General features: G+C 41.1%; 4 protein-coding genes across 6 annotated transcripts; 2 read left to right on the top strand and 2 right to left on the bottom strand.

The window, feature by feature from the left end:
- Positions 1-2,945: 2,945 nt before the first annotated feature.
- On the top strand, positions 2,946-5,439 carry LOC306693856 (regulator of G-protein signaling 9-binding protein; the record flags this gene model as incomplete). Its single annotated transcript, XM_079156512.1, has 4 exons — positions 2,946-3,147; positions 3,248-3,451; positions 4,973-5,115; positions 5,266-5,439. 4 exons carry the CDS (start codon positions 2,946-2,948, stop codon positions 5,437-5,439), a joined length of 723 nt encoding a protein of 240 aa, XP_079012638.1.
- Positions 5,440-7,178: 1,739 nt separating this feature from the next.
- On the bottom strand, positions 7,179-10,355 carry LOC306693860 (ubiquitin-conjugating enzyme E2 C-like). Of its 3 annotated transcripts, none has more exons than XM_079156518.1 (7): positions 10,295-10,355; positions 9,251-9,379; positions 8,922-8,949; positions 8,705-8,791; positions 8,257-8,461; positions 8,044-8,103; positions 7,179-7,334 (listed from the first exon to the last, which is right to left on the bottom strand). In XM_079156518.1, exons 2-7 carry the CDS (start codon positions 9,355-9,357, stop codon positions 7,297-7,299), a joined length of 525 nt encoding a protein of 174 aa, XP_079012644.1. In that variant the 5' UTR covers positions 9,358-9,379; positions 10,295-10,355; the 3' UTR covers positions 7,179-7,296. The 3 variants fall into 3 exon arrangements, with proteins under 3 accessions (XP_079012644.1, XP_079012643.1, XP_079012645.1); XM_079156517.1 differs by having other exon boundaries at positions 9,251-9,376; positions 10,295-10,339; XM_079156519.1 differs by lacking the exon at positions 10,295-10,355 and adding an exon at positions 10,255-10,275.
- A 535-nt stretch (positions 10,356-10,890) lies between these two features.
- On the top strand, positions 10,891-12,282 carry polr2j (RNA polymerase II subunit J). The gene is made up of 3 exons (XM_079156521.1): positions 10,891-11,077; positions 11,872-11,980; positions 12,051-12,282. The coding sequence occupies exons 1-3, from the start codon at positions 10,935-10,937 to the stop codon at positions 12,150-12,152; spliced, it is 354 nt and encodes a 117-aa protein (XP_079012647.1). The 5' UTR covers positions 10,891-10,934; the 3' UTR covers positions 12,153-12,282.
- Positions 12,227-16,071, bottom strand: LOC306693853 (deoxynucleotidyltransferase terminal-interacting protein 1-like). The gene is made up of 13 exons (XM_079156509.1): positions 15,766-16,071; positions 15,278-15,348; positions 15,050-15,146; positions 14,789-14,887; positions 14,614-14,673; positions 14,472-14,531; positions 13,749-13,807; positions 13,614-13,656; positions 13,027-13,085; positions 12,868-12,928; positions 12,701-12,772; positions 12,553-12,608; positions 12,227-12,448 (listed from the first exon to the last, which is right to left on the bottom strand). Exons 1-13 carry the CDS (start codon positions 15,838-15,840, stop codon positions 12,340-12,342), a joined length of 921 nt encoding a protein of 306 aa, XP_079012635.1. The 5' UTR covers positions 15,841-16,071; the 3' UTR covers positions 12,227-12,339.
- Positions 16,072-19,790: the final 3,719 nt, after the last annotated feature.

Raw genomic sequence — 19,790 nt, 5'->3', positions numbered from 1 at the left:
TATTTTCTTAAGACTCCAGTACAGAGAGAGGTCCAGGACTGTTGGCCTTGCTTAGCACAAAGACTGGAAATAGATGGGAAACTGTTAGCTTAGCATCATTAAAATCCTGGCTTCCTGTCGATCTGTATTCCCACAATGTCTGCAAAATATAAAGAAAAGGAAAATCTCCCGTTATTCTAACTCCCAAGTGTTCACATCCAAGATGCCTTATTAAATATCATAATACAAATTAAGTCTAAACTAGCTTCTTTGTTGTGTATTTATAGCAGTTTGTTTAAATACAAACAAGTGTATAAATTATTTTTAATGAACCTGAGTGTATGAATTTATTCAGATGTAACTGTAACCTTTCTGAATGTTTACACATTCACATGTATGTGTGTGTGTTTGTGTATGTTACATAAACACAATAATTTGTGATATTGTCTACAGAAAACAACACTGTTGGTGGATGTTTTTCACGACATGTCTTCTTCTGCTAATGTTAAATAATAATTAACAGCCACCACGTGTTAATAAGATGTCATTTCACAACCTGCGGTCGCAGTGCTGCAGAAACATAAGAGCCTCAAAGAAAATCTGCTGATTTTTCACCAGTGTCGTACAATATATATATCATTCATTTTTTTATTAAACTAAGCTAACAGTTTTCCCCTGCTTGCAGCATTTGTGCTAAGCTAACAGTTTTCCCCCTGCTAGCAGCCTTTGTGCTAAGCTAAAAGTTTTCCCCTGCTTGCAGCATTTGTGCTGAGCTAACAGTTTCCCCCTGCTAGCAGCCTTTGTGCTAAGCTAACAGTTTCCCTCAGAGACTACAGAGAACAAGATGATTTAATGAGCTGTTGGACTGTTCCTTTGAGTTTTCTGTCTTTTCAAAGTGCCATTGTTTGATTTGATGTTTGATTAATGATCATGTGATGATGAGGAGGAGGAGGAGGACATTGTTGGTCAGCTAGCCTGCAACAGCCGTTGTGTCACTTCCTGTCTTTGTAGTGGGTGGAGCATGTGCAGTGTGTGCTCCATTTAAACATCGAATAAACTACAGACACTGAAATATGAGTCATCGCAGATTCTTTTTACTTTGACTACTGCAGATATTACTACCGTTTACTGATTAGTATAACTGTTGGTAAAGTTACTGTTACTGCTGTTTGTACAATAACTACTGTTAACATTACTGTAACTAATGTGAACAGTTACTCTTACTAGAGCTACCAAATCTACCTTAGACAGTATATAAGAAGTGGACGTAGTCATCGGGATGTCACTGTTTGTGGACTGATGTTTTGAAGCCTTGAGTTTGGTGTTTTCGGCATTGCCATCTTGGATTATAGCTATCGCCATGTTGTTTTTTTCGCAACCAATGAACGGAAGTTACCATATTTGGAATGCGGAGGAGTGACGGCCTATACGTCTCTGGTAGCGGCAGAGACCTGTCAATCACAGTAAGCCCCGCCCTAAAGCATCCCCTGCTTTATGGTCTGTTTGACTCTAAATGGACCATCATTTACTAAATGAACATCATGCTGTATTGAAGAAGACTCGAAACTAGAGATTGAGACCATAAACTCATGTTTACAATGTTTACTGAGGTAATAAATCAAGAGAGAAGTAGAGTCATTTTCTCATAGACTTCTATACAACCAGAGGAGTCGCCCCCTGATGGTCATTAGAGAGAATGCAAGTTTAAGACACTTCTGCATTGGCTTCACTCGGCAGAACTGAAGGTTGCCATCTGACATCTATTAGCATCAAAATAAAAAGGAAGTGGTAGAGTAGTAAAGCCCAGGCACAGAATCAGTTTGTCTTCAAAGTTCACCTGTGATGAGTATGAATCTAAAGATTAAACAATTGTTTTAGTAACAACCATGAATGCTAACAAACATCTTTACCGTGATGACAGCAACATTAAAGGGATGGAAAAGACTATAGAACAGCACCTGGGTCCTTCTGTCTATTAATAACCCTGACATGACCCGGTCTACCTGGACAGGTGAATCCCTGACGTAGAGGTTTGCCTGCAAGACAGAGCTAAGGGTAAATTAAAGAGGCTCCTGGGAGGACCTCAGCTGCTGTTAATTAAAAAACACTGACATCCCCTGAGAGGAGAAGAAGAATGTTTATAGAAACCTGCCTGACATCGCACAGTCCTCCTCTACAGAAGGTTGATGGAGTCGTGATCAGGTAGGACGACAATCTAAAACATCCTTTCTTATGTCTCGATTACGACCTTTTCTCTGATTTTAAACATTATAAATATATAGATTATATAAAGTAGTAATACATTGTTTATATTGCAGATTCACATCATTGCTCTCAGCTTCTTTTAATATGTAATCTTTAACATGTTTGAATAAGTCACTGATGATAAAGAGTTTAAAAGTGGTTACTTGTTGTATTAGTGAATAACAAATCAGATGCACTGATGCTTTATTAGTAAAGACACATTTAATAAGAGTAACTTGTCAGATTGTAGAAAACTTTGATTTACTAATGAAGGTCCTCTTAATAAATACATTTCTATTTGTTACATTTTAAAAAGAGCAGCTTAACACCCAGTTTGAGCTTGAAGCTCTGACACAAAGACAGATGTTTCACAGAGGCTTTGTGGAAAACAAATAATGGATTTTCTCAAGAAAATAACAAATATTCAACAAATAACTTCTGCTGTAGTAAACACTAATGGGACAATGATCAAGTAAATTACATGTACGGTCACTTTATCATGCTAAAGAGGTGAGATCTGGACCGCAATGCATTTCATCAAGTAGTTCATAACCGACCGCAGTAACTACACAAACAGGGACAACGTTCTCAGGTATTTCTTTATCAGCGTTTTTTTTTTATCAACCCATCTTGGCAAAAGAAAATCAATAATAAATACCCTCAGTCAACGATAAGAGAACCATACAGCTGCCCTGCTCCCCCGGCAGGAAGGTGATGACATCATGAGCCGGTGGCGTCGTTCGGTAGACGAGTTGGCGGCGCGGCGGCGGCAGCAGGGCGAGTGTGAGCGCGCTCTGGAGGCCCTCGGTCGGGTCACCTCGTGTTTCCAGCAGCTGGCGGCCTCACTCGGCAGCTCGGCGGACGGCAGCTTCCTGCGAGACGAGATGGACGACACGAGAGCACTCGCACACCGTATCTGCACCGGTACGAAAAATCGCTCAGACCAAACACCTGTTCATACACCTGTCTGTATCCCACCTGACTGTCTGTCTGTCTGTCTGTCTGTCTGTCTGTCTATCTGCAGGTCTGTCCCGGCGTCTCATGTATCTGCTGTCAGACTGTGACTCTGCCCCCTCAGGTGTGGAGGACAGACAGGCCTCAGAGCGTCTGTGGGTTCTCTTCCTGTCAGCTGTAGAGAATTTCCTGTTCGACCTCCATAAGGCCTGCAATCTGATTGGACAGTTTCCTCTGACCCAGCGCAACAGCAGGCGCTCGTTAGTCAATACCGGTCAGTTGATAGCCGTCATTTCCTGTCTGTGGAACCTTCCTTCCTTGTCTCTTTTCTTTCCTTCCTTCCCACTGAATTGCTGAGTGTTTGAACCCTGGAACTAACTTAAAGATCTGAACTACCTTAAAGATCCTTACAACCTGTCAATGACACCTGTGTGTTCCTCAAGGATTCCTGCAGCGTCCTAAGTAATTCCTCAAACCTTCCTATAAACTCTTCAAAAGACACCTGAAGCCTCCTTTGAACTTCCTTAATGAATACCACAACGCTTTCAAGGACCCTTAGAATATGGAATATCTTCAAGACCCTCTATAAGAACCCCAATAATCTCATAAAGAACTCTCACAGCCTCTTCAAGGTTCGCTGACACTTCCTCTCTGACATCTACAATATCTTCGAAGATTCCTTGAACACTTTCATTGATTCTTGGTACTTCTCCTTGGGGATTCATATTCCTCATGGACCCAAAAAACATATGCCAAAAATCATGGATATCCTTCCTAAAGTACTTAAATCTTTTCAAAGACCAACAGACATTCTTCAAGAATAAATTTGACCACTGGAATTTTCTCAGGGGGAACAGCTGACACAACCTTCCGAAAATCTCTCCTTCAATGATCCCTTAAACCTCTTTAAGGACCCACAGAACCTTCTCTGGGATATCACTTGTTCAAACTACCACAGAATCTCCTTAAAGGTTTCTGGTACATTTTTAAAAGATCTGTCAAACCTTAGAAGAATAGAAAAACATTTAGGACTCATCCAACCGCCTCATGGACCACCTGAACCTCTTCAATGGTCCTGTTACCTAAAAGCTCCTAAAGAATAACCGGTACTCACTAGATGAGTCCTACATTCAAGGACACCTACAATTTCCATGAGGAGCACTGGAATTTCTATAAACTCTGGATATCTAAAATGTTCAAAGGACCCCTTCAACCTTTCGTAAGGTCATTCTTTTCAGAAATCTTCAAAAGGATTGAACCTACCCTAGAATCTAGGCAACTTTCCAAAGGATATCTAAAAACCTCTAGAGTCTTATAGACCACCTCAAGAATGGCAGTAACGTTGTCAATAAGTGCAGCAAATCCTTTAAGGACCACCCCTACAACCTTATTGAGGACCATTGGAACTTCTTAAGGAGCTATTAAACCTCCTCAAGGTAACTGGAACATCCTCAAAGATACCCTTCCCTCAATCAGTCCGTGTACCTCCTTGTGGGCTATTTGGCATTCTTCATAATCTCATGGAGCCTCCTTTGTGATACCTCCTTGAAAAGTTTCTGTTACATCCGCAAGAATCCTCCAACATTTGAAGGTTTAACCTCTTTTAGGATTGTAACGTCCTCAAAGACCCCTACAACCTCCTTTAGAACCACTGAAACCTCTTTAAGGAGCCGTAGACACTCCTTAAGGAGCTCTGAAAACAAATACTGGATCAGTACAGTCCTATCTGATTTTCTTGTATGAATTCTACTAACATTGCACGTCTCCAATGATTGTGTCTTCACTCTCTCTCCAGGATGTATTGATGGCGTGGTGGGCCTGGCAGCTCGAGTGGCTTTAATCCAGGTGCCATGGCTCACCTTGGAGGAGCAGCCGAGCCCAGATCTGACAAATCACATCGCAGCACTGGAGGCAATGCTGAGTGAGATGCAGATGAGGGTGAGACAGGTGTCTTGTACTTTGGGGGAGTCTCTTGTACCTTGTAGAGTGTCTTGTACCTAGGGGAGTGTCATGTTCCTTGAGGGAGTGTTTGTGCCCGGAGGAGTGTTTGTGTTTGGGGGAGTAGTAGTGTCTTGCCGTGTTTTGCAGGTTCCTGTTGCCTTCTGGTCGGTAGAGGCGACCCAGCCAGCATGGGCCGAAGCTTGCGGTGACCTGGAACAACCGGATGATACCCTGGAGGACCTGATGGAGGTTGAAGTGGTCTCTAACAACAAGATGATCTGCTGCCAGCCACCGTGCTGTGGACTGGGCTGTGTCGGGTAGAGGAAGCGAAGCCCCAACATCACCTGGATTAAACATACCTGACAACATGACAGGATACTCATATCTGTGTATGAATCATACATGTTATACAAATAAACGTCATTGTTCATAATTGTACTACTAATACTGTTAGAGTACAAACATTTTTAGAGATTTTAAGAATCCACAAGAAGAGAAGTCAAAATATTTTTTGAGTTAAAAGTAACAAATATGAGAATAAACTCCTGGTCCCCGCATGGGACGAACTGGATGTGATCAGTCTGTGAAAACTGACGGGAGTGAAGACGACCTCATCCTCTTCTTTAAGGAGGGATGGCCCTGAACCTCCTCACTCAGGTCCGACAGCAGAGCCGGGAGAACCGGCACAAAGCAGCTCAGGGGGAGGAAGATAAAGTGGAGCTGTTGAACCATGAAACTAGTTCTTGATATACACTATATCTGTGTGTTGCTCTGTGTTTATGCATGTTGCAATGTGTATATCATATATGTTTCTGTGTACTGGCTGTGAACAAAGGTCCCTCTGGGACAAATAAATCGACATCTGTAGTTTTGTTGAGTTCGGATTTTGCTTGCAACTGAATCTGTAATTAGATATGTGACTGTACTGTACTAGGATTGTCTGTTAACGTAATGTAGAGCTGTAACCTTTAACAGTGCAAAGGGGAACAAGGCTTCATACTAATGTATGACCAATTATACTTATAAAACAGAGAGACTTAGAAATAAAGGCCTGCCTTTAACATAAACCTGTTTGTTTTTTTATTTGAGGAAATACAGTAGCTTGATTGATAAATTAGTAATTGGATGAGAAATAGTTTTATTAATAAATGCGTATTAATTGCCACTCAAATCTTCGAAATACAATTTTATCCTTAAAATATTTTTTTTCCAGTCTTAAAACTAAAATATGACTAAGCACCGGTTATCTGAATAAACAGTGTTCACATTAATATAATAAATCCCACTTAAGTAGTTCTTCTTAGTCGGTTTGGTGCTTTATATTCAGACTTTGACTCCCTAACAGCAGGGATGCCGGCTGGTGAAGCAGTGGAGACATTCTTCATGTTGAGGTTTGATCCGTAGGTTTGTTTAGCCGTAAATTAAAAATGCTAATTCATATTTAAAATTAGATCACATGGAGACGAGATTGTTGCCAATCTCAAATAAAGGTCTACTCTTTGTATTTATGTAAAGTTTATTTGATAGAGAGGACTGTTACTCATAGATATGTATTGCAGCATTAATAGCTACTGCCAATTGGTTCCTAATTTTCCTGGTTAGCAAAGCAGTTAACGGTTTTCAGCTGTGGCCTCGAAAGTCCCACAGAGTTGGATCCAAAAACTAAAGAAACTAAACGAGTTTCATCTGATGCATAAACATCCAGCTCATTCTCACAATCAGCGTTAATCGTTTCAAAACGATAAAATATTACTCCTCTGTCCAGAAGCTGACTACCAGTTAGGAAAAGTTTAGGCTCATCTGGAAAACTAATTAGCTGTTAAGTTAATATTTGTGGTGAAACAGCAGCTGGTGTAGAAACAAACCTACATTTTGTAATTATCTTATATTTGCGATCAATGTCTTTTCTACATTTTAAAAAGGAGAAGCTTTTATACGATGCAAGATTTCACGGAAACACTTCATTATAACGTAATAACTGAAGTTGTTGATACAGATACGCAGCTGATATCTGAAGGTTTACCAACAGCTTCTGTTCCAATAAAGCCTCAGTCAGTGTGTTGAATTAAGAACTTTATTGACACAGTAAGGTGGACAAACATAAAAATATTTTACAAACACAGAAGGCAAATAGACAGAAGAAGAAGAAGAAGAAGAAGAAGAAAATGTGGAGCTGCTTCAATTCTGGAAGGTCGAATGTAGATGAGTTCTAAAGGCTGAAAGAGACAAAACAGCCGTTAGAAATACATCTCCCATCAGCCCCTGCTTCCCATCTGGTCTCACAGCAGATCTGTTGTACAGTGAAACAGCTACAGTTCAGTTCAATCCGCCGATCACCCTCAATGATTACGTACCCGATTACGGAAGTTCAAATGTTTGACCACTATTTGTGCATTTTACAACTTTTAGGACTTATTGGGCTTGTTTACGATGAGCCAGGCAGACGCACTCCAACGCAGTTGCAATCAGCGTCTGGCCGAGTGCATCGTATGGTGGTCAGTCATTTTGTCCGACTCGCTCTGGAGGCTCGACTGAGTGAAACGTCACGGGACAAAAGACGCCCGCAGCCTTGAGCAGTTTCACCCATCGAGCTGAAACACTCGAAAGGAAGTGACTTGTCAGTATATCGAGCCGCTGATTAACCTCAAAGAAATAATATCCACCAATGTGGGTAAGTTTATGGAAAAAAGTATTTTTGAGCCCCGCGTCCTCACGAGATGGACCAGGAAGTTGTAATTAAATTACAGCGAACGCAGCAGCCTTTAGACGTGACGTCAGTGAACGCGGCGGCCTTTAGACGTGACAGCAGTGAACGCGGCGGCCTTTAGACGTGACGTCAGTGAACGCGGCGGCCTTTAGACGTGACAGCAGTGAACGAGGCGGCCTTTAGATGAGACGGCAGCGAACGCAGCAGCAGCCTCTCACCTTCTTGGTCATCCCAGAGTTCAGCAGCAGTTGTGTTCAACGGACTCTCGTTGTTTGGTTCTGAAACAAACATCAAAGTGTTGTTTACACAAATAAACATGTTGACAAGGCTTGATAGTAATGACTGCCATGTTGCCATTGGAAACTATAAGGAAGCAAACGGCAAACATGCATCCAAAATGAATTTTTCTGCATCGGTGATAACAACGTTACCTCCCAGCAGGCTCTGGATGGACAGCAGGATAGAGCGGACGTCGTAGAGCGCCGACCACTTGTCCTTCAGGATGTCCAGACAGATGAAACCTTGTTCGTCCACGTTGGGATGAAAACATGACGTGATGAACTTCACGCGTGGAGCCTGATATGGGTAACCGGCAGGAAACTCCAGAGACAACCGGTACCTGAGACCCTCGTACACCTGAGAAACATAAAGATGTTTTTTCAAACGGAGGTACAAAAGGGTTGCCTCTTAATACAGCTGGATTCTCACAATGACACACTCTCAGAACTCTCATTTTCTCAATGAAAAATATTGTTTTTTCTCTTCTTCCCAGTAAAGGTTTGATTGACAGATCGGATAGTGTTTGCATTGCAGCTCTGACGTCGTCGTCATCATCATTGAATATCAACCAATCACTGCTCTCCGTCTGTGCGTACGTACCGTCTCCTGAGCTCCGTTTATGGTCCCGATCCATTTGAAGAGATTATCCGATTCTGGAAACGCTGAGATTCCCTTATCACCCGACATCTGCATCGACAACACACACAGAGAGAGAGAGACGTCACATGATGTCATCACCGTATCACCAGAGAGAGAGAGACCAGTCATGTGATGTCACATATATAAAGCTATATATATGTATTGGATGTGAACTCACCATCAGAGTCATGAGCTCCTGCTGCAGCCTGCAGATACACAAACAACTTTACTGTTAGTGTTGAAACGACACATCTTTATACCTCAATGTATTTATATTTATTGACTTTGTCTCAACAGGAACAGATAAACTAGTTTTCCAGATTTGTATACACACACACAAGTTAAACATGTAAAGTTTTTTATCTGCTAGTGATGAGACAGTACATGAGACACATCAGTAAACATTACTGTTGGTTAAACACTTGAGATCCGCTAAGAGGCTGTAACACGGTCGTTGTAGTCGGTACTGTGAGTTACAGCAGAGACAGACTTGTTTGTGTCTCTCACCGTTTGGACACCGAGCTTCTGGCCGCGCTGCCGCCGCTCTCACTGCCCTTCAGAGCAGCCGTGGACGAGGCTGCTGCCGCTGCGGGGTCCATGTTCTGGGAGGCCATGAGTGCAAGATGGTGGGTTCTGCTGGAGACGAAAAAAGACAGGCGGTCAGAGAGACAGGAGGTCAGAGAGACAGGTGGTCAGAGAGACAGTCAGAAAGACAGGCGGTCAGAGAGACAGGAGGTCAGAGAGACAGACAGGAGGTCAGAGAGACAGTCAGAAAGACAGGTGGTCAGAGAGACAGTCAGAAAGACAGGTGGTCAGAGAGACAGGCGGTCAGAGAGAGTCAGAGGGACAGACAGAGAGACAGACAGACGGTCAGAGAGACAGGCAGGCGGTCAGAGAGACAGACAGGCGGTCAGAGAGACAGACAGGCGGTCAGAGAGACAGACAGGCGGTCAGAGAGACAGACAGGCGGTCAGAGAGACAGACAGGCGGTCAGAGGGACAGACAGGCGGTCAGAGGGACAGGCAGGCGGTCAGAGAGACAGACAGACAGGCAGGCAGTCAAAGAGACAGACAGACAGGCAGGCAGTCAAAGAGACAGACAGACAGGCAGGCAGTCAAAGAGAGACAGGCGGTCAGACAGTGTAACAAAGACGCTGACACACAGCGGATAATCTCTCCCTTTAAATGACCGTTAGCCAACAGCAGCCATCGTTACGTGTTAGCTACCCGGATGTAGCAGCACTGAACACTATGTCGGTTCAACTGTAAAATACACAGCCCGGGGATAAAACGGGGATAAAACGGTCGGTAATCCGGTAACCGTCGGTGAGTTATCAGTAACGTGTTTCTGCTCCGGTTCTGTGTTAGCTCGATGCTAACAACAGTTAGCGTTAGCTCATCGGCCTAACTGGAGGTTAGCTTCGCTGTTAGCATGTTTCTGACTTAACATAAGCACAAAGAGACAAACTGCTGCTGGATCTCAACAGGTATACACAGAATAAACACACTCACGTGTATAAACCCAGGTGAGAACTCGACCTGTAGGACTCACCGTATGTCGGTCTGGTAGCGGCTCGAGCTGCTGATTCAAACTGAAACTCGCTCCCGCCCCCCTCGTTTAAACCGGCGCTTCCTCACACTCGGAGCCAATCGACGCCCGACGTTCAAAAACAAACTGCCTCCTACCAACCAATGAGAAGAGCGCAGACGGAGGGAACAGCAATGTGATTGGTCAAGAGAAACGTCCGGAAATACGTTTAACGGACACGTCACAGATTTGAGACGAACGATTCAAAAACAAACTTTTAGTGTTTTTTGTTTGTGATATAATATATATATAATATATATGTATACTATAATATACATATATATATTTATAGTATAATATATATATATATATACATTATATTACATTAATCTAGCTGCTACTTTCATCCAAAGCTACTTACAATAAAGTGTATTATAATAATAACAACATTTTATCTTATCTTATCTTATCTTATCTTATCTTAGTTTAGTTTAGTTTATTTATCCTTAGTCCACACTCCAGATTAGTGGGTGGCGGTAATGCACCCGAAAGCTGTTTGCCACCGCCATAAAAGGAAAAGAAGAAGAACCCGGAAAGTCTCTTATTTTGAAGAAAGCGTGTTTCCGGATGTTCTCGTTAGGTTTCTAGCGCTCAGATTTAGAAGATGAACGCGCCTCCCGCCTTCGAGTCGTTCCTCCTGTTCGAAGGAGAGAAGAAGATCAGCATCAGCAAGGACACCAAAGTGCCGAACGCCTGTTTGTTCACTCTGAACAAAGAGGACCACACGCTAGGAAACATCATCCGAGCGTAAGAGGCTAGCTGTATGCTAATGCTAACAGGCAAATGCGATGCTAACAGGCTAACAACACTAGCTGAGGCTTTTTGATAACTCATTAAATGTCTGTCTCTCTCTCTCTCTCTCTTTCAGCAGAAATCTGTATTAAGATTAGAATGTTATCAGGTACCATCACTGTGTATTTAAAGTATTTATTATTGTATTTTATTAGGGTACACTCAGCTAGAGAGGGGGTTTCTGTTATTTAGTGCAGCCATTTTGATATAAACATGATGGACAGAATAATAGAAACATCTTTTGATTGTGCAGCTGAATAAACAAAAACACTAGAACCTTCAAGATGCATCACAGGACCTCTGGATCATATTGGGGTTTCCTATTAAAACAGAATGCGGTTTCTGATGCAGGCTACATGCTCAGTGCAGCAGCTTTTATTGTGAAAGGATCAGTCTGGACTAATTCACCGATATCAGACATCAGGCCGATATTGACTCAAAAAGATGGATCGGTGTCAATGAGGCAGATTTATTCGATTAAATGTTATGTTTCTAACACTACATATAGCTTATTAATTATACACTAGTATTGGTCGATTCCCAAGACTCCATATTATCTATATCAGGACTGAAAAAGCAGTTATCAGTGCATCCGTTATGATTATTACAAAATATGTAATCAATGACATAGTACAATGTTATGTTCAACGTTTTTTCCCAATAACAGCTGCTTTTTAATTAACCTTTATGAGGTAAACACTTCAGGTCCTGACCGTGTGTGTGTGTGTGTGTGTGTGTTTGTGTGTCAGTCAGCTGTTAAAGGATCCACAGGTTCTGTTTGCTGGTTATAAAGTTCCTCATCCTCTGGAACACAAGATCGTCATCAGAGTGCAGACCACACCTGACTACAGTCCACAGGTAACACACACACATACCTGAGATGAGTCATGGGGGTGTCCAGCAGCTCATTGGTCTTCTATTTTGACAGGAAGCGTTTACGAACGCCATCACAGATCTCATCAGCGAGCTCTCTCTGCTGGAGGAACGCTTCAGAGTCTCCATCAAGGACAAACAGGAAGGGATCGAGTGATGCCCCGCCCCCTGATGATGTCACTCCCTTGTTTGATTATTGGTTTATTTTTGTAAATAAAATGACGCGATGTCACAACCTGCAGGGTTTGTTTTTATTACATTTTTTTAATAAAAGACAGCATTAACAATAACAACTTGTGATCACTGTGTGTGTGTGTGGGGGGGGGGGGTCATGTGGTGAGGGGTCAGGGGTCAGCGTCTCTCTGACCCTCCATGGCTCTTTGCATCTTCTCCACCATCCACAGAGGAACTGAGAACGGCTTCAACTCGTCCATCTTGACGTCTGGACAGTCCCTGCGCACGCACACACACACACACACACACAGACAGCTGTTACCACGGTAACCAAACCTGTGGAACCGGTTACCCTGGAGACAGAAGAGTGACGTCTGACTCACTTGTACTCATCACTGCGAGACAGATCCTGGATGTCCTCCTCAATCAGCAGGTAGGCCTGAAAACACACACACGGGTGTTGCAGTGATGCGTTCAGGTGCAGCAGTGCTCTGTAGGAGAGTTCAGTGTCTTAATGTTTGTTCATCTCACCATCTTCCCTCCTGTCGCTCTCATGTGGTGTCTCTCGGCCAGCCACTGCTTATCCTTCGCATCTGCTGCATACTGAAACACAAATGTCATTTGAAGGTGTAGCGCTCACACACACTAGATGTCACAATCTCACTCACTCTCTCTCACACACTCACACACAGGTTTACCTTAAACAGATCAGAGTGTTTGATGTAGATCCGTCCTCTGGTTCCGCCCATCCCCAACGCCCTGCAGTGACATCACAAGAACACATGATGGCTTCCTGTTCAACTGTTACCGGACGGAGACAACGTGATGTTTGTCATGTTTACATGGTGTTGACTCACTTGTTGGCTCTGGAGCCGAGAACAAACGTGCTGCTTTCATTCAGTCTGGATGGATCCCACTGAAACACACACACACATTATTCAGCAGGTCACTACTTAACTGATGAATGAATGAATTGATGGTTAGTTAGATGAACTGTAACCTGTGTAATATCCAGGTGAGTGCTTACCGACTTCATCTGATAACCTAACTGCTCGCTTTCGTGTGTGTGTGTGTGTGTGTGTGTGTGTGTGTGTGTGTGTGTCATCAGATTTTATACACAGAGCTTTGTAAGAAAGAGGGCGGGACATTCAACTTCTGAGCAATCAGGTTCAACATTCTGAGAAGACTCGGTGAGCTCCTAACTCCTCTCCTGAGGATTCCTCACTGCTCACTTCAGTGAGTCAACAATTTTTCGTAAGTCTGTTTAGTTTATACGGAAGTTAGCTAGCTGCAATGGCAACGGTACACATAAAAATGGCCGCCGCTCTGACCGTCCCTTGAATGGGACTCTATTTCTAAAGCTGCAGAGCATATGTTGCCTATCTTGTTAAACCTGATTTGTATAAAACACATCTGAGTTCCATGCGTGAGTGAACTGACTCACCTTCGGTCCTTCTCTCTTGATTGGATCAGACTTGAGCTTCACTCTGAGGACGGGACAGTCACAAAGGGGGAGAGGTGTCAGGTGATCTACCTGGATACTGATGATGATGATGTCATTGGTCTGTCAGATACTCACTGAGTGGAGAAGGTGTGAGGTCGATCGGAGGCCGCCACCGCACCTGGACGAGCTCTTCTCTGTAGAGACACGATGATTACAACTTAAATATATATTATTTATTAGTAGTTTTAATTATATATTATAAGCTGCTTAGAGCTACTGACAGTCACGTTGTTCAAAAACTTTGTAACGTAATCTTTAATCCTTATTTTACTTCAAACGAGAGAACATTTATTACTTATTAAGAGTATTATTTATAATTCATCCAGTTCAATTTAAAAACTGACGATAAATATTGTTGCGATATTATTCAATTAAACTTTATTTATTTGATTTGACAGTCAGTCTTTGACTATATACAGACAATAATACAACTGTAGGCTAATTCAATATATAAAGGAGTAAATCATAGTGCCAGTTAGACGTTATTGTGATGTTCTGGAGCTTTAATGAGGGAATGAACTCTAACTGGACCTCGTTGAATATTATTTGAATACCGCTGAGATAGTCTGTGTATAAGAAGTGGACGTAGTCATCGTGATGTCACTCGTTGGTTTGTGGAATGATGTTTTGAAGCCTCGAGTTTGGCAATTTTCGCCGTCGCCATCTTGGATTGCGGCCGTTTCTGTAAGTTATTGATAACTTGCTTTGAACGCTGCTTTGTCTCATTCTGACCCGTGATATTCAGTACTGTCACCTGACTGAACGAGCAAACACCTGAAAGGTCAGAGGTCACCGTACCTTCTTGGGGACGGGGCTTCCTCTCTGACTGTAGTCTTCATCAGCAGCAGGTCTGGACCTCTGATGGGAGACAAAGAGCCAGATCAGAACTGGACCCGGTTTAAAAACATGCTCCGGACGTTCTCATTGGTCAGCCTCCTACCTTGATGGCGACCTCTGACCTGCCCCGATTCACCTCCGCCTCTGGAAACAGCTGTTTGGCCTGGGGATGACATCATCAGAGAGAAACCATGGTTACCGCACAGAGAAACAGACACCTGGGGTCAAAGGTCACATGACCCACAGGGTCACGGTCAGCTGACAGGAAGTGATCTCACATGTTCCAGAACGTTCCTGCAGGCCTCCCTGATCAGCTGGTCGGTCTGAACGTCGTCACCAACGTTCTCCTTCACGTTCTCCGCCGCCTTCTCAAAGAACTGGAACAAACGCAACAACATGAGAACATCACCGACACATCTGTTCACACATCTGTTCCCACCTTCTCACACCTGGTTACAAACCAGGTTTTCTTTTCCCGGAAGTTTCCCGTGTGATTTTGTGATATTGGCCGATACAAATGAATTGAATTGACCTCTGACCTTCTGGTACTTCCTGAACACAGCCATGATGTCCTCGTTGAAGTTGGGCTGAAGCACAGCCCTCAACAGGTCCATGGACACCTGAGGATCAGTGTAGCTACACACACACACACACAATTTACTTTTACGGCCTTTGTTTACTGTACTCTGAATCAGTTCTGATGTTGTTTAAATTGGTCGTCAGGGTGGAAAACACCAGCATGAACCTCCAGTAGAACCAGTACTGACCTGACTGCCATGTGTGAGCGTCGTCCTCGTCTGTGTATCTGTCTGTGTTTGATCATCAGGTTCCACGGCTTCTACACAGAGTGTAGATGAATTATCAATAACAATGTATTAATTAACTAATTAATGACATGAACTTCACATCAGAGAATCATTCTATGAAGAAAAACAGTAAAACATGACGTCTAAGTTTATATATTTTATAAAATTACAATAAATATTTTTATCAATTGATAAATAAATGTATTTTTGTACTCAAAACAACATTTACAGACTAATCAATAATGATGTGAAGCCATGACGTCATCGGAGAGACACTGTGACGTTTTGGACGCACACAGCTCACGAGACATAATATAACTAATATAATACAACTATAAAATATAGTTAATATCACATCACGTCTTTTGAATAATAGAATGCAATACTTTAATTTAATGAGTTCAGGTTCAGACTAGCAGCTAGTTACGCATGTTAGCTGTGGTTCGTACCGGGCTCTGCTCGGTCTGCTCAGGTCCGTCCTGCACCAGCCAGTCCCGGCCTCCCTCACTGCGGTGGGCTCCCATGGTCCGGTCCGGTTCTAAACGAGCTAACTCTGCTAGGCTAACAGCAGCTAAAGCTAACAGCGGTAGATGTGTTTGATCTCTGGACCGGATGTTACAAAGTCCCCGGATGTTACCCGCTTGTTACCGTATAGTCACGCGCTGACAGACACCGAGAGGCTGAGAGATGTTTACCGATAAACTTTTAATCGATAATCGACACACTTATTATTGTGTCACTGTGTGTTTCTTCCGTTTGTGTGAAGCGAGCAGTAATGTCAACCACTTTCCGGTCATTACTTCAGAATAAAAGCACAATTTCCACGAATCCAAAGACACATTTTAATAAACGTGTTTTATTATTAATATTATTAATTATTATTATTGTTTTCAGGAGCTTGGCTAACAGATACTTCAAGCTATTGATATGTGGATATGTTAATCTTGATTTAGAAGTTTCTTTGAAATAATTACGTCTTTTACATGAAAACTGTCATGAAGTGATTAAAAAAATATATAAGATAAAATAAGATAATCCTTTATTGGTCCCGCAGTCGGGAAATTCACAGGCTCACAGCAGCAAAGTGGACAGTGCACATAAGATACAGAGTAAAAAAAACAAGAGCAACAAGTAACAAGTAATAAACAGTAAGAGTATCAACTAAGTAAAAAAGTTAAAAATCCACAGTAACTAAGTATAACTAAAGAATTAAAATACTAAAATATTATATATACAGACAGGGTATTTTTATTGCACAGTGTGTTTCTATTGCACAGATTTTTAGTGTTTTTGGGTGTTGTGTGGTCTACTGGAAGCACAGCTGGTTGTGCAGCCTGACAGGAAGGACCTGCAGCACCTCTCCTTCACACACCGGGGCTGAAGGAGCTGCACAGAGCTGCCAGGGCGTCCCGCATGGGGTGGGAGGTGTTGCTCATCAGGGATGATATCTTAGCCATCATGATAGCTTAGCCATCATCCTCCTGTCTCCCACCACCTCCACCATATCCAGTGAACACCCCAGCTGGCCTTAATAAGTTTATATATTTATATAATAATTATATAATATAAATAATTGATAATATAAATATATATTTTATATATAAAATATATCATACATAGGCTATATATTATTTATAAATATAAAATTATATTTATAAATGTAAATATATATATATATAATAAAAATGTAAAATAAATATCAGATCAAGTTAAATTAATCTGTGATGGAGTTATGTAAATTACGAGATGCATAACTAATAAATACAAAACCTAATAACTAGGAGATCTTTAACTTTTGATTAACAGATAAATAATTAGTTATGGAGATTTAGATCAGAACTGTTCTCTCTGGTAGATAATGTAAAGAATATTTATTCAGAATTACATTTATTCTGCACTTATTACAGATCTCAAATATGAGGAAATATAGTCTTAAAAATGTAAAAAACTAAATATTTTCTCAAATTAAATCATTTCTGGTATTCTTTTCAATGAAAGAGATAACCTCCATAAACAGTTTAATATATTTCTAATACGTCTCAATTATTCCACCAGAGTTAATTATCTGACCCGGTTATTTGTAAACTGTATTTGTTACTTCACCTTTGACCTTTCATGAGTGGACACTTCCTGTTTGTCCTGTGTCGTCAGGACAACACCTGTCACAACATCACATGATCAGAGCGTGAGAAAGACGAGCTGGACAGGTGTGTTACTGGGTTGGATATGTTTTTTACTGGGAGAGTGAAGCTGCACTTTGTTTGCAGGCAGGAATAAAAGGACAGACTGTATTTACATTCTCCAGCTGTGAGGACTACAAACATGGCCGCATTTTCGCAGCTGTGCAGCATCGCCGCGTGACATCACACTGATGGTCATTTCATGTTTAAACCAGACTTCAGTGGTTTCAAGCAAGACTATAAAGCAACATATTCAAAGACAAAACAACTGTGTGAGTCTTCTTGTAGTTATGACTTCTGTTTGACAAGCTTATAATCATGAGGAAGTATCTCTGAATTAAAGCTTGAAATAACTTATTATAATTATACTAAAACATTGTTTAACTTTGACCAGTTTAAGCTAAAACATCTGTACCTCATAATTAAGAGAAAGTTCTCATAATTAATTTTATCTCACACTCAGGAGACCTTTATTTTGTAATTATGAGATACGGATGTCACAAATACAAGAAATCTGTCATGAAATCTTTTCTCTAAATTAAGAAATGAAGGGCAATCAATTATGTGATGAATATTAATTGCGTAGCTACACGACCGTTATCTAATAAACAAGAGATCTTTACGTTGTAATTATTAGACACGGATCTCAAATACAAGAAGACAAATGTTTTGGGATAAAAATCTCGCAAATTACAACAGTTATCTTGTGATTAAAGTTTATCGTAATTACAAGAATTATATCTTGTAATTATTTTATACAAATTGTAAAAATTAGTTTTCTTGAAATTATGAAATGCAGAAGTCATAAAGACCAGAAAACTAATTAAATTAATTGTAATCACGAGAATCTAAATCACGAGGGAACAATATATCTTAATTACAATAAAACATTTCCAAAAAATATTAAAGGGACAGTCCACCATTAGCCTAGCTTAGCACAAAGACTGGAAACAGGGGGAAACTGTTAGCTTGGCACCATAAAAAAACAAAAACAAATCCACCTTCCTACAACTCAAACACAAAATACCAAAATGTTGGACTGTTCCTTTAAAAGAAAACTTTAAACTAAAACTAGAAAGTTGAAGAAACATCTTGTGAAGCGGCGACGCCATGCAGCCCAAAAGCTCTGCCTGAAAAACACATTCAGGATTTACGAACATCATTTAGAGTCCAAAAGGTTTCATGCACAACAAAAAAAACAAAATAACCTAAAAAAAACAAACAAGTTACTGAAAAGAGAACAGCTGAGAATTATAAAAATAATGTGGAGTATCCTGCTGGTTAGACTTCAGCATTACTGATGCATACACACGTCTACTTTGACATACGAGATATAGATTTTCTTAATAACACTTTGGTTTAGTTTAAAACAAACTATCATAAGCTGTATAATACAGATGTCCATATCTTCTTTTGTTTTGTTTTTTGTTTTTTTTGTTTTTAATTTAACATTTAAAAAAAAAAATTCTATTTTGCTTTGTTTTTTAAAATCAATTCAAACAGCAGATGAGGAAAAATAACATCAACAGACTTCATATCAGTTTATAACTGTACAGTATCTACACAGCCGGAGAGAGACGCACCGATAGGACGACTCATCAGCCAATCAGAGAACAGACTGGATGTGTAAGAAGAACGGGATACGGCACCATTCTTGACCGAGTGGCCACTTGGCGGTACTGCAGCCCCCCCAATAAGCTTCTTTTTTCCCCATAGTCTATGGGAAGAAAAAAAAAAAGCCATAGACCATCATCTTAAAAAAACTCAAACTTGCAACTCCATCAACATCTTTTGATCCATTAAGGATTGAATTTATAAAACTTCTCAAGCCGAGAAAAGTGATTCTAAAAATATGTGACGTCATCACTATGTAAAGTATGTGGGCGGAGCTGGGATTTGGGGGCGGAGCCAGAGGGAGAGAAACTATTGCTCGTATTCAGCGGACCGCAAATTACGGAAGCTAGTAACTAAAAATGCGGCGTCTTGGTGTCCGATGTCCAGTTCTTGTTAAACATCCATGGTGTCGAGTTACGAAGTGTGAGGAGTCGCTGGTTCCTCGAGTATTCTTCATTATTATTAAATGCTTTCTTTTGACGATCTGTTCGGAAACATGTTCATGTTCACTCAAATCAAACCAGGTAGCAAGTTCATGTTGTGCAAAATTCAGAGTATTAAACTTAAAACAAATATATTTTGACAAAAAAAAGTCATAAAAAATAAAATAAAAAGTCTTATTTCAAGAAAAATGTTGAGAAAAAAAAAAGACATTTCCAGAAAAGGTCAGAATATATTTT

This window comes from Pholis gunnellus, assembly GCF_910591455.1.
Source record: "Pholis gunnellus genome assembly, chromosome: 3".
NCBI classification, from domain to species: Eukaryota; Metazoa; Chordata; class Actinopteri; order Perciformes; family Pholidae; genus Pholis; species Pholis gunnellus.
Note: the sequence above shows the minus strand (reverse complement) of the source record. Positions and strands in the feature narration are given on the sequence as shown.

Coding starts and splice junctions, on each gene's coding strand:
- LOC306693860 (XM_079156518.1), bottom strand. CDS start 9,357: ATGGCCTCCCAGAACATGGACCCCGCAGCGGCAGCAGCCTCGTCCACG. Junction 8,792..8,921: donor AGGAGCTCATGACTCTGATG/GTGAGTTCACAT, acceptor TTGTCGATGCAG/ATGTCGGGTGATAAGGGAAT. Junction 7,335..8,043: donor ACTCTGGGATGACCAAGAAG/GTGAGAGGCTGC, acceptor TGTCTCTTTCAG/CCTTTAGAACTCATCTACAT.
- polr2j (XM_079156521.1), top strand. CDS start 10,935: ATGAACGCGCCTCCCGCCTTCGAGTCGTTCCTCCTGTTCGAAGGAGAG. Junction 11,078..11,871: donor CTAGGAAACATCATCCGAGC/GTAAGAGGCTAG, acceptor TTTGTGTGTCAG/TCAGCTGTTAAAGGATCCAC. Junction 11,981..12,050: donor CACCTGACTACAGTCCACAG/GTAACACACACA, acceptor CTATTTTGACAG/GAAGCGTTTACGAACGCCAT.
- LOC306693853 (XM_079156509.1), bottom strand. CDS start 15,840: ATGGGAGCCCACCGCAGTGAGGGAGGCCGGGACTGGCTGGTGCAGGAC. Junction 13,808..14,471: donor GAAGCCCCGTCCCCAAGAAG/GTACGGTGACCT, acceptor GTGTCTCTACAG/AGAAGAGCTCGTCCAGGTGC. Junction 13,086..13,613: donor TCAAGAGAGAAGGACCGAAG/GTGAGTCAGTTC, acceptor TGTGTGTTTCAG/TGGGATCCATCCAGACTGAA.